The sequence below is a fragment of the Zalophus californianus genome, chromosome 9 (assembly GCF_009762305.2).
Source record: "Zalophus californianus isolate mZalCal1 chromosome 9, mZalCal1.pri.v2, whole genome shotgun sequence".
NCBI classification, from domain to species: Eukaryota; Metazoa; Chordata; class Mammalia; order Carnivora; family Otariidae; genus Zalophus; species Zalophus californianus.
In genome coordinates, this window is record NC_045603.1 from 3,316,397 (window position 1) to 3,328,749 (window position 12,353).

The following is a 12,353-nucleotide window of genomic DNA, read 5'->3' on the forward strand; positions in this document are numbered from 1 at the left end:
ATTCCTATCAGTGTATCTTGTCTTCGCCAACTACCTCCGTGCCCCCTACTGTCAGAAACCGCTTAACTCAACCAAGAGGACACATGCAAGCCGCCTTGACTCGGCAGTCACCACGGCGACCACGTGCATCGGTGCTCTGAAAATCAAGGTGAAGGGTAAAGAGGCCAACGCAAATGAATCAGGCAGTTGACGAGCACTGTTCAGCATTCACTGTGTGCTGGGCCCGCTCCTAAACACACTATATGCCATCCCCTCCCTGGGTCTGCCCACACAGCACAGCTAGCGCCACTGGGCAGGCGACCGAGGACCCCAGAAGCACACCCAGGCTTGCTCCAGTCTCGGGGCTAGAGCACACTGACCCCGCGCCCCCAGCCAGCAGTCGTCCCCAGAACCTCTGCTCCCCCCGCACTCTGGGACCTGGCCTCCCCACACTGCCTCGAAGGCACAGGTGGGTTGGCGGGCTGGAAAAGCCAGTGGCCCAGGGACGTGCTCAAACCCCACGCACCCCAGCTCCTCCTCCCCCCGACCCACGTTTCAGGACACTCGCTACCCATCGCTAGTCACCAGCGCGGGGCAAGGATCACAGGTCCAAGCCCACTGCCGTGACACGAAGTTGGGAAGAGCCGAAGTGCCCGTCGGGAGGGGCGGTAAAGGAGTCCTGGGCGGCACAGCCTGCGCGGGCCGGGCGCATCTCCAGCACTAGCACGGGAAAGACACTGTGAGGTTTAACGTGGGGGCAGAACAGCGCTGCCACGCGTGGGGGGAGACACGTATAGATGCACAGACACCGAAGCGTCTCTCCACACGTGACCTCTGAGTTAGCACAGAAGAGTCGTGTCCGCCCGCCAACCCCGTGCAGGACCCGACAGCCGCCATCTCGCCAGTCACCAGCGTTCCCTCCTGAACCTGAGGGCCAACTCGCCCCATGGCCTCCCGCCACGGTGACAGACAACACAAACCTCATAGGTGACATCCCTGCCAAACGACTGGCCTGAATCTCATCAGGAGGATACGAGACACCCCCGCTGAGGGGCGCCGCACAACAGCTGGCCTGCCCTCCTCAAACGCCCTGACGCCCGGGAACACGGTGCACGCTGGGCCCCCTCGGCTGACGGGGAGGACAGACCGGGCGACAGACACCACGCACGTCACTGGGGCAACTGGCAGGAAGGGAATGTGCACCGCGGATGAGCTGAGCGCACCAGCTCGCTGTGAAATGTCCTGACGGTGACTCTGTGCTTAGGAAACACACAGTGACGCTCTCAGGGGTCCAGGGGTACAGTGTCTCCAACGGACTCAACTGGCTCGGGGAAAGCATGCAGACAACATAAGCGCACACACACAGAATGAAGATGGGGCAAAGTACAAACGATTGGTGAATTAATACAGAGGTCGCCTGTACTGTTCTCGCAACTCTCTTGTAAATTTGAAATTACATCAAAATAAAAAGTTTAAGACATCATGTGCACCATCTGACCCTAGCGCCCTCAGCAGCTCAGCGTTAAGTGAACGAACGAGAGGCCTCCCTTCCTGTCCCTGGAAGAAGACACCTGGAATCATGCAAAGGAGGTAAAGTAGGCCTGGGGAAGAGGAGAGCGACACATTTTTACCGCACATCCTCTGGTGCCGCGTGACTGTTACACGTGCATGAGCAAATCAATCAGGAAAATGAAAATGCAGAAACTTGCGGGAAAGAACCCTTCTGCACCCACAAGGGGAGCAGCATCCTCGCGGACAGGGCCCTTCCTTCAGCTCCATGCTCGCTCTGCCTCCGCCCGCCTCCCTGCTGGGCGGCCCAGCTGCGTGCCTCACGCGCCACCTGCTGGCGGAGCGGGGCACTGCCGCCAAGGCGCACCAGCACCCCCCACCCCCCCCACCCCCGCCTTGCCACCCCAGCACCTGCCCTCCACCATGCGTGATCTCATGACCGCGGCCACATCCCACCTTCCAGAGAGCTCCCGCAGCCAGCAAGATGCCCGATGCAGCGTGGCACTCCAAAAGGTGAGATGTACAGAGGAAAGAACGCAGCTTCAAGGGGAACCCCAGCAGATGGACTTGGAGGCGAGCACCCGCCTCAGAGCCTGGTGGCAGAGCAGCTATGGTGACCCCCAAGAAGCACACTGCTGACCGTACGGCCCCCTGATGGCCTGCCCACCCCAGCCCCGCCTGGGCTCCCGGGGTGTTCCAAGCCTATCCCGCACTTTACACCGAGGAAGGTGTAAAGTCCGCAGCACTCAGGACCCCGGCCACCAGCCCTGTGTCCCCGCGAACACTCTGAAGAGCAGGGACATCAACCTGGCCGGTCCTGCTGAGCAAACCAGTTCAGCTCCAAGGAGCCAAAGGAGTTCAATAGGATTAAAAAATAAAACAGAACAGAAAATACCCGATCAACGGCACTGGAAGCCCCTTACCAACACACAGCTGAAGTAAACCTCGAGGACAAACGACTCATGTCCGTGACTCGCTGGCAGGATGGCACAAACACATCGCCCTCTGACAAGGTAAACCACGCGTGGGGGCGTGGGGGCGCGTGCCCTCCGCCGGCGGGGGACTCACCAAGGTCCGTGTTCGGGCCGGCCAGGAGCTGCTTGAACTTGTCGAGCCGGGAGGCCTCTCGTTCGCTTAACGCTGAGCTGCTGAGGGCGCTGGGGTCAGACGTGCCGCCCGCGGCGACCGTCGCCGAGTGCGGGAGAGACTGGGACCGCTGCAGAGGCACAGCGTCGCCGGCGCTTTCTGTGGAGAGAGCGAGCCGGGGCTGAGCACGGCCTCCTGGACCCCCCCCGGCGGCCATGTCCCCAGTAAGAAGGCTCCCCCCCGCGCCACCTTCCCCTCGGGAATGCCACTGTGCCGCAGCTGCCCCCTCCGCCCGTAACTGGCCGGTGAAGACCCGCGTGACTGGGGCAGTAAAGGGAAACTAGTGAACACACCCAAGAAGCCCACCGGCCCTACTGGTAGAGTGTTACTCACCAGGAAAATAGACACGCCTCACACAGAAGCAAAATGACAACCAGAAAACTCCAGACCCCCCGGGCTCCCCCACCGCAGGCCCGCCCAGGTGACACAACCCAAGGATCTGCCGGGGTGCAGCAGGGACGCGGGTGCCTGGGCCTGGGCACAGACGGAAGCCACCGAGTCACACGAGGAGGAGCACGAAGCCCACAAAGGCACTGAGGACTCTGCACCCCTTGGATCTGCCCAAGCCCCGTGAGGGAGGTGGGCAGGGACCATCACCAAGAGAAAGCACAGGAAGCCAGAGCGCATGCAAGCAGAGGAGGGGCAGCAGGCTGCAGGCCTGCCCAGCACCCCCTGCCCCAGGGCACCACCTACCACCATGCACAAAGGCCCACCGACGGGGACACACAGAGCCAAGGTGAAACCGTGCATTAAACCCAGGAACACAGGACCAGGAAGAGCCACAGGAGAGAGCCCAAGGCCCAACACCCACTCAGAAAGAGCCACCAGGGACCAACGAGGGGCCCACAAGGAACAGGCAGGGCCAGGCTATACACCCCCAGGTCACATCTCCCAGAACTGAAATTTAAAGTAGAGGGAAAAACCAACTCCAGGAGATGGGCGGGAAACAAACAAGGTGAAGAAACACGCCGCTCCTGGCCGCTGCTGTCACACTCCCACCAGCCCCCTCCTTCCTGCAGAGCCGACTCATTACCCTAAAATCAGGGCCCAGAAAGGCTTCACACAGAAACCCTCAGGCTATGGAGGAGCAGAGTCTGGCCCAGTTAAGCTTCCAGAAAAGCCTGGAGAAGTGGGCGTCGAGGTGAGAGCAAGTCCCAACCCCTCCGCAGGGCTGACCCCTCGCTTGCAGGAGGCGTCCCCACCCGCTTGCTCTCCGGAAGGCCCGTGGCAGCGATGCTCAGACCCCCTCCTCCCCACCCTCGGAATGTGTCACTCCGCTGTGCGTCACGATTCCTCAGGAAAGACGGTGGGCAGGAGGAGCGATTCCTCATTCTTCCGCACAATCGAACGTGCTGGGTTTTACTCCTCTGCCATCTTAGAGAGCATCCGTGTGATTTACTCCGACATGTAAGGACCACGTCGCCCTGAGCAGAGCACACATCCGGTCCCCCTCTAAGATGGGACGGGCGGGGTTTGAAAGGCACAGTGATGCCCCCCGCCCCCCGAGGAAGCAGGAAGGTCAACAGCCAGGTCTCCCTGCTACTGTAAATGGAAAACACATCAGTGTCCCCCTCCGGGGCCGCCAGTGTCCACCCAGGACCCACTTGCAGCTCAGTGCCCATCAGCGATGGACAGTCCTCCCCAGCCACGCCCACTGAGCACTTCGCAGCCAAAGGCACGGCCTCGCCATTACGCCAGCAGCACCCTAGACCAAGCAGAGGGCATCCGACTTCAGGTACAGAGGTACAGACGCCTCAGACGCTGATTAAGAAAGGACAGTCAAAAGGTAAGCAGGAGGTGCAGGGAAGGCCAGCCTGAGAGCCCCCGCTGCAGCATCCCGGAAGTTTCAGGCCGCCATCCACCCAGGGCTTAAGGCCAAAGGAGAAGGCAGCCAGCAGGCCCTGTGGACACCGCGTGGGGTGATGTGAGCTCCCACAGCGGTGCACCATAAAGGGACAGGCGCCCGACACAATGCTGGCAGTGGCAAGGGCAGGCAGCACTCTAACCAGACTGGGCCCCGTGAAACACAGCGTCCAGGACTTTCCAAAGGACACAAAACCGCTCCTACGAGCACAGTCACAGGAAATGGCACTCGCAGGTCCCTCACCTCAACAGAGGCCTGGCCTGGACCTGGCCCGTGGGGCCGGTGCAGGGACGAGGGTGGGGCAGAACATGGAGGAGGGGAGAGCCCACGGTCACCAGGCCCTGAGGACAGCTCAGTTTAGCTCAGCAACATTCATGCAATGACACAGGACACCAAAGGGAAACAAAGGCAATGGGACATGGTCCCTGCCTTGGAGGAACTTGCAAACCACGTAGATGAGGTGTGCAGTCAGCCGGCCCAGCCCACCCGGCACCTCCCCTCAGCTGGGATGGCCTCACCTCCTGAGCCTGGAACCTCACCCTCCTGGTAACCTTAGAGACATCACCTCCGCCCTGAAGCCTTCCCTGACATGCCCCTGGCCTTCCTCAACAAGACTAAACTGGGACTTCTACCCCTGGGTGCTTCTGGGTCCTGTCCATCACTCCAAGGCTCCATTCCACCCATGGAAGTGAAAGACTCGGACCCTTGTGTTTCCCCACTAGACTGCCAGGCAACACATCTGCGCTGGACCCAGTCTAGTAAGAATGAGGGCTGACGTGGTCATCTTAGCGCCAAAACTGCCAAGTAAGCTATCCCCATGACTAAAAGGCCACCAAGGGAACTGAACACAGGCCCATGAGTTCTGCCCACCACTGCCAGCCACCCGTGGGGTCAGCTCCCTGAGGCCACCTCAGCCTCCAGAGCGGCCCTCTTCCGCTTGGCACTGTGCACGCTCGGACCAGAGAGTTCCCTGGGGGCCAAGCACCCTGGTCTCTGCCTACTTCATGCCAAGAGCACACACTCCCTGCCCCAGATGTTAACAGGAAAGGTCCTAAAACATGATCTCGTGTACCCTGGGGGCGAAATCACCAGCGGAGAGGCCCTGCTCTCTGTGGGGAGGTCAGCAGCTAGCAGCAGGCCCTGGCCTCAGACGCCCTGGACGTGAACCCTACCCCACCGCTCAGCATGCTGGGCGAGCCACGTGACCTCCCCATACCTTCCCCGTAAGCTCTCTCCTAGACTGGCTGCAAAGTCGGAGGGATCTGCTCATGATGAGGGCCTGCGACAGTCTCTGCCCCGCAGTAAGCAATGGATAAACGCTAGCTGCTATTATGACGCGAACTGCTCACGAAAGACCTGCTCAGAGAGCAATGGAAAGATGGCTGCTGCACAAGCAGTTGGAGGCAGAAGGCAAACAGTTATCAGCCCCTTCCCCAGCATGAGCCGCCTGGAACATCCTTCACCTGGATTTTACAGGAGGAGGCCACCCCAAGGCTCCCCACCCTGGCTGGATGCAGCCCATCTGCATACGTGGCCATGGGCTGAATGCTGTGTGGCCCCAAAGTCCATTCACTCGAGTCCCACCCCGGACGGGATGGTGTTAGGAAGAAGGGCCTCGGGTTTCCAAGAAGTCATGAGGGTGGGGTCCCCTGATGGGATCGGTGCTCTTGAGGAGTCACAAGACAGCTTGTTTCCCCTCTCTAGTCTCCCCCATGTAGGGGGGATACTGTGAGAAGGCAGCTGTCTGCACCCCGAAGAGAGCCAGGACCCAACCGTGTTGGCCGCCTGACCTCAGACTTCCAGCCTCCAGAACTATGAGACATAACTTTCTGCTGCTCATACACCATCGGCCTGTGGTACTCTTGCCACAGCAGCCCCACGGCCTGAAGAGAACAAGACCCTGCCCGCTCAGCCGAGATGGGCCCCCACCTCTAGGGCTGCTGAGCGCCACCCCCCAGCAACTGCTCAGATGGCAGGTGTTACAGAGGCTCTACCCAGGCCCCAGAGGCATGGGGCACAGCAAAGGGCAGAGGAATTCGGGGCGCCTGCCAACCTGAAGAGGCACCCAGGCTGAGGGCGCTGCCTGGCCGGGGCACGCAGGCGGTAACCGGCATGCGCTGCGTCAGTCTCGGGGATCCCCAACCCACTCGCAGAAGCCCTAACCAGATTTTCATTTTTAAACTCAAATACTTTAAAGTTCAACCTATTTGAAAGAAAAATAGTTCAGATTCCAATATGAAAACTGGTCGAAGGAACTAATTCACAGCGTTCTCACCTACGAAGATATGTGATGTTCCAAACGTTAGTCAGCTCCAGGGAAGGGTTTCTGAAAACTAGACAGAGGGATGAACGCCAGCTCCGTGGTCCCAGCAGGGCAAGCTGAGGCTGCACGATGCCCTCTTCTCTCCTCTGTAAACAAGGGGCAAGGCCCCCTGACCCCCAGAGACCCTGGGAGAGGGAGTCCGTGAGTCCGCGGCTGTGCAGCCCGGCCCCTCTGCCACCGGTTCCCCATGCCTCGCTCCCTCACCTCACTGATGCTCACGTGTCACCTTCTCAGCAGGGCATCTGGATGTCTGACTGAAGATTACGCCCCAGGTCCAGGCTGCTGTGACCACATCTCACCTCTGTCTCGACCCAGGGTACTTGTCTCCTCCCCGCACGCCCCAGGCCTCCTTACCGACCCAACGTGTAGGTCAGTGCTTGTCCCCCTCACCAGAACACACACTCCAGGCCAGGGACTTCCTGGGGGCACCCCAAGCCCTAAGAGCCTGACCCATCACAGAGGCTCATCAAATACTGTGTTGTTCTACATCACAGACACCCCCCAAACACAGAGAGCAAAACTAATGAGAGCTGTCTCCAGAAAGGCTACTGAGCACCAGGCACAGGGGTACAAGACATGTGCTGATCCCATCCTTGAGTTTATGACCTGAATGCGGTCATTCCACACCCCAGACTCTGAGCCACGTGCAGGTGTCCTGGGGGGTGGGGGGGCTGTCACTGGAAGCTGCCGAAGGAGGTGCAGCCTCTGAATGTGCAGTTGGCCTGGCCCCTCAGCTGGAAATGTCCCCCTGGGACAACGGGGCACACTTAGAAGGGAGACACAGTCCCCGGGGGCCTGGCGCTCACTGTGGGCCTCTCAGAGCCAGGCCACGAAAGCCACACACCACGCCCTCCACCCGGAGGAGAGAAGCACTCAGCTAGGGACGCAAAGAAAAGTCCACGGCTTCTCCTGCCTGGGAAGGCCTGTGAGCACGCGGATCACAACCTCAAGGTCTTTCAAGGGCACGAGCTCCTGTGGCAAATAGGACGGAACGCCCACGGACATCCCGCACAGGAAGGACTCGAGCCCCTCTCCCTCGCAGCGCTGCACGTCATCTCCTCGCGCCCACACCCCACCTGCAGGACAGGACGTGCGGCCCTCGCTGACGGACTTCACCAGCCGGAGGTCACCGCTCGGGACCGAAGGAGGCTCTGCCGAAGGCTTTGGCTCCTGCTCGGGGCCCGGCGCGTCCTGCGGCTTGCGGCGCTCCTGCCGCTGGCTGTGGTTGCGCAGGACGCGGTGGGCCGTCTCCATGACCACGTCGGTGTTCAGGCTCTCGGCTGCCATGGCCAGGAGCCCGTCATCATCCTCGCCCGCGTCCCAGGCGTCGCTGGTGTTGCTCTCGAACTCCTGGAAGGTGCTGACTCTCTTGGCCTTCACGGGTGTGGCGGGCGCCTTGGGCGCGGCCTTGAGTAAGCTGCAAAGCGAAGGCAGATTTTAGCTGTCCCCTCGGAGGCCGGAGAGGACTCACCCCGCGACCGGTCAGAAAGGAGCCCCTGGATGAAGGGTGCACGCTCGAGCTTTTCAGCGTCAACTGAGCTGGGGGTGAAGGGCGAGCACAACCCGAAGACACATCCAAGACAGGACCCCTGGGGCACCCGGGGGCTCAGCCAGCTAAGTGCCTGCCCTCGGCTCAGGTCGTGGTCCCAGGGTCCATTGATCGAGCGCACATCGGGCTCCCTGCTCAGTGGGGAGTCTGCTTCTCCCTCTCCCCCCCCACCCTCCCCCTACTCTTGCACACGCGCTCTCTCTCTCTCTCTCCCTCAAATAAATAATCCTAAAAAAAAAAAAAAAAACAGAAGAGGACTCCTAGGATTCAGGGGCAGGAAGGAGAGGCTCTCGAGGGGCAGTACCGCTGAGCAGTCTCTGCTCGGTGACAGAAGCCATTTAGGAGGAACCCCAGCACCGCAGTCACAGCATTCAGTTGGAGTCCCCACACCTCACTTGGGCCGGTGCCCGCAAACCTCCTAAGGCAGCAGTGGGGGTGGCGCAGGCAGGAGCGGCTGTTCCCACAACCCAGGCCTTCGGCGTGTGGACTCGGACACAGCACCACTAGAGCAAGAGCCCCCCGCGGTGGGTCCAGTCACATCCCCAGCACGGGCAGGGGGCCACGCCACCCTCTCGCGTGGCCCTGGTGGAGGAGCGCAGACACAGGGGCAGAGCGAGCCCCGGGCAGCCGGGCAGAGAGCGCAGCGGAAGGCAAGGGAAGTGAGCTAACCACCGTGAACAGGCCTGGGGCCAGGCCCTCCCCGTCAGCTAAGGGGGTGCCAGCTTCGTGCTCTCCTTCACAGACCCCTCCACTTTGGGCTGGGCTTCCTTCTCTGCCTTTGTCCGGAGGACCAGCCGTGCGAGGCCCTGACACATGTCTGCTCAAGGGAAGACCATGTTCCTCCCCTCAGGACCCCCAGGAGCGTGCGTAACGCGGCATGAGCGCAGGCCTCACTTACGTGCCGTGTAACAGCGGGTCGAAGGGGGGGTGCTGGGCGCCATACACATGCTGGATGCTGTTTAAAAAGAAAGGAAAACCGATTAGCTTCTCTCGGGCTTCCTCAAGAGCCCACAATAACTCGGGAAAAGGACCAGTTCCCAGTAACCCACACGCCTGAGGGCAGCAACTCTCCATCAGCTGCCACGGGTCCCAAGGGCCCGTCTGGAAGGGATGAATGGTGCCATACAAGCCCACGCCACACACACAACGGGGCATTCAGCCTGCCGGGCAAATGGGCCTCAGCCCAGAGAGCCGCAGCCCTGACCACATCGGCAGGGCCTCAGGCGCTGCTGCCAATGAGGCTGCTAGGAGCTGGGAGCCACTCAGCATTGCCAAGTTCCAGCAGCCTCTGCTCCCGGACCGTGTGCCACCGGCAGGACTACAAACTAATGCTGAAATGCCCGTCTGGAAATTCCCATTTGCTGCCATTTTGTCAAAGACAGAATGCAGAATCACTAAAAGAAGATAAACGTGTTTTTTAAAGACTTAATGATTTTATTATAAAAGTTTTCTGGGGGCGCCCGGGTGGCTCAGTCGGTTAAGCGTCTGCCTTCGGCTCAGGTCATGATCCTGGAGTCCTGGGACTGAGCCCCAACACTGGGCTCTCTGCTCCGTGGGGAGCCTGCTTCTCCCTCTCCCTCTGCTGCCCCCCGCTCGCACGCTTTGTCTCTCTCTCTCTCCTTCTCTAATAAGTAAAATCTTTTTAAAAAAAAAACAAAAAATAAACTTAAAAATAAAGTCTTCTGCTCATCAGAGTAAACTTGGAAAACAGATGGAAACAAAAGAGCCCCCGTGGCAGACACCAGGGTGGTCCACTGAGTGGCCGCACCCGCACCCCTTCCTCGGCAGGGGGCATCCAGCCAGGGGAGGCCCTGTGACCCAGTGCAGCTCAAGTCACCAGCAGTGTGGGCCCTTCCTCATCTGCTGGAACACACGTGTGAGGTCTAGAGGTTGCCCAGCCTTCTTGCCACCATGAGAAATGAGCAGGAGATATCAACCACCCGAGAACACGGGGACAGCAGAGAGATGAGAAAGAGCATGGGTCTCGGGAGGTACTGCAGCCCTGCCAACACCTTCATCTTAGCCCAGCAAGACCCGTGTCAGACTTCTGACCTCCAGAACTATAAGAAAGCAAGTGTGTATTATACGCCAAGAGGGTTATGCTGATTTGTTACAGCAGCAACAGAAAACCAAAAGAGAACAGAATGGTGACAGACAGGTGACAAAGCCATCTTCCTGGCTTATGGAAGCTTAAAGGTCTCTGTGGTTAAGTCAACCTCACTTTTATGCATTACACGGGGCTCTCCTCTGAGGACTCTACTCAAAACGGCCCACCCCCAACTGTCTTAGTCCATCCCGGCTGCTATAACAAAAATACCACGCACGGGGCAGCTTATAAACAAAGACATTTATTCCCTACAGTTCTGGAGGCTGGAAGTCCAAGATCAAGGTGCCGGCAGATTTGGTATCTGGTGAGGGCCTCAGCTGGTGCCTCCTGCTGCATCCTCGCCCAGCGGAAGAGGCAGGGAAGCTCTCTGGGGTCTCTTTTACAAAGAGACCTTTTATAAAGGCCCTAGTCCAACCACAGGGGACTCCAGCCTCAGGAGCCCCTCACCTCCCCAAAGCCCCCGCCTCCTAACACCCTCAGTTTGGTGGTTAGGGCTTCCTGTGGGGTTTGGGAGCACACGAACATTCAGCCCAGCCGACCTACTGAGATGGTGTAAATCTCCAACTGTGTCCTAGTTCCACACTTGTGTGCTTTTATTTTTTACCCTTAAGTTTTGAGTCACCTAAAATTTACTTTATTTTGCTACAGACTGTAGAAAGCTTTTTTAAAAAAATAACCCACTGCTCCAATGACACTGGTTAAAAACCTAACCTATTCCCTACGCTTTTACGGACACTGTCTTCAATACGCAGGAGATTATTCTATACTGGGGCATTTTTTCAGTTTTCCATTCGTTCCTCCATGCCTGTGCCTGTGGCACCACATTTTAATTACAGAAAATGTTCCCTTTTAAACTAAAATGTTTCAGCAAAATTAAGCGGACATTTGATAGCCCCCACTTTGTGACGGGGGTTGTGAGGAGTATCAGGCAGGCAAAGACAAGCACACTGGACTCCAAACTCGCAAGAACCTTTAAGTTTACCAAAAAAATTTAAAAAATGAATTGGCATTTATAATGTTCTTGGAGAACAAAAACATGGTAAACTGAAATATTATTCAATGGAATAGTCATCAGCTAGAAAATAAAGTGCTGGCTCACGCTACAACCCGGAAGAACCTTGATCACGCTATGCGTGGGAAGCCAGTCATTAAAAAACACCTGTTCTATGATCCCGCCAACATGAAATGTCTAGAAGGGAGAGAGAAGGGAGACTAATGGTTGCTCGGGGTGGAGGATGGGAGACTGGGGTGACAGCAAAAGACCAGAGGGCTTCTTCCTGAGGGGACAAACATATTCTTAACATTGACTGTGGTGATGGTGAGCTAAGTCTGTGGATACATCGCAGTCCCACTGACTTTCACCCCTTAAACGAGGGAATGGTGTTGTCCGTGAATTTTAATGGGTGAACTATTCTCATATGTGAGTCTCAATGAAGATGTAAGTTTTAAAGGCAGCACGGTTTCCACCTGGTTCTCTCGGGTTCTCTCTTGGAACCCAGCCACCAGGCTTTGAAGGAGCCCACATGTAAGCACTAGAACCAACAGCTTCGGGGGGGGGGGGGTCCCAGCTGATGATGGCCGGCATCAACCTCGACAGGCATGAGTCACCAGCCTTCTTCTGATTTCCCTCCCAGCCTCTGAACCTTCCCAGTGACACCATGGAACAGAGACGCGCACATCCCCAAAGTGACCAGTCTGACCCACAGAATCCAGGAGGGTTTGGGGGTTTGTGGTTGTTGTTGGAAAGAAAAAGTATCAGCCCATGGAGGTCATGCACAACCCCTCTGACGTGGTCCCTTTCCAGAAATCTCTTGGAGGCTTCCCTGACCTTGGTAGAAGGTTTCCTGTTTTAAGAACCAAAGGGCCTGGGAACTGC

The 12,353-nt window shown here is 58.2% G+C and overlaps 1 protein-coding gene across 1 annotated transcript in view; it reads right to left on the bottom strand.

The window, feature by feature from the left end:
- Positions 1 to 12,353, bottom strand: part of TBC1D22A (TBC1 domain family member 22A) — a 355,202-nt gene that overhangs the window by 328,428 nt on the left and 14,421 nt on the right. The window contains exons 2-4 of the mRNA XM_027595286.2: positions 9,269 to 9,325; positions 7,898 to 8,238; positions 2,557 to 2,733 (exon numbers count right to left, since the gene is read on the bottom strand). Coding sequence (XP_027451087.1) covers positions 2,557 to 2,733; positions 7,898 to 8,238; positions 9,269 to 9,325 — 575 coding nt within the window. The remainder of the gene's footprint in view (positions 1 to 2,556; positions 2,734 to 7,897; positions 8,239 to 9,268; positions 9,326 to 12,353) is intronic.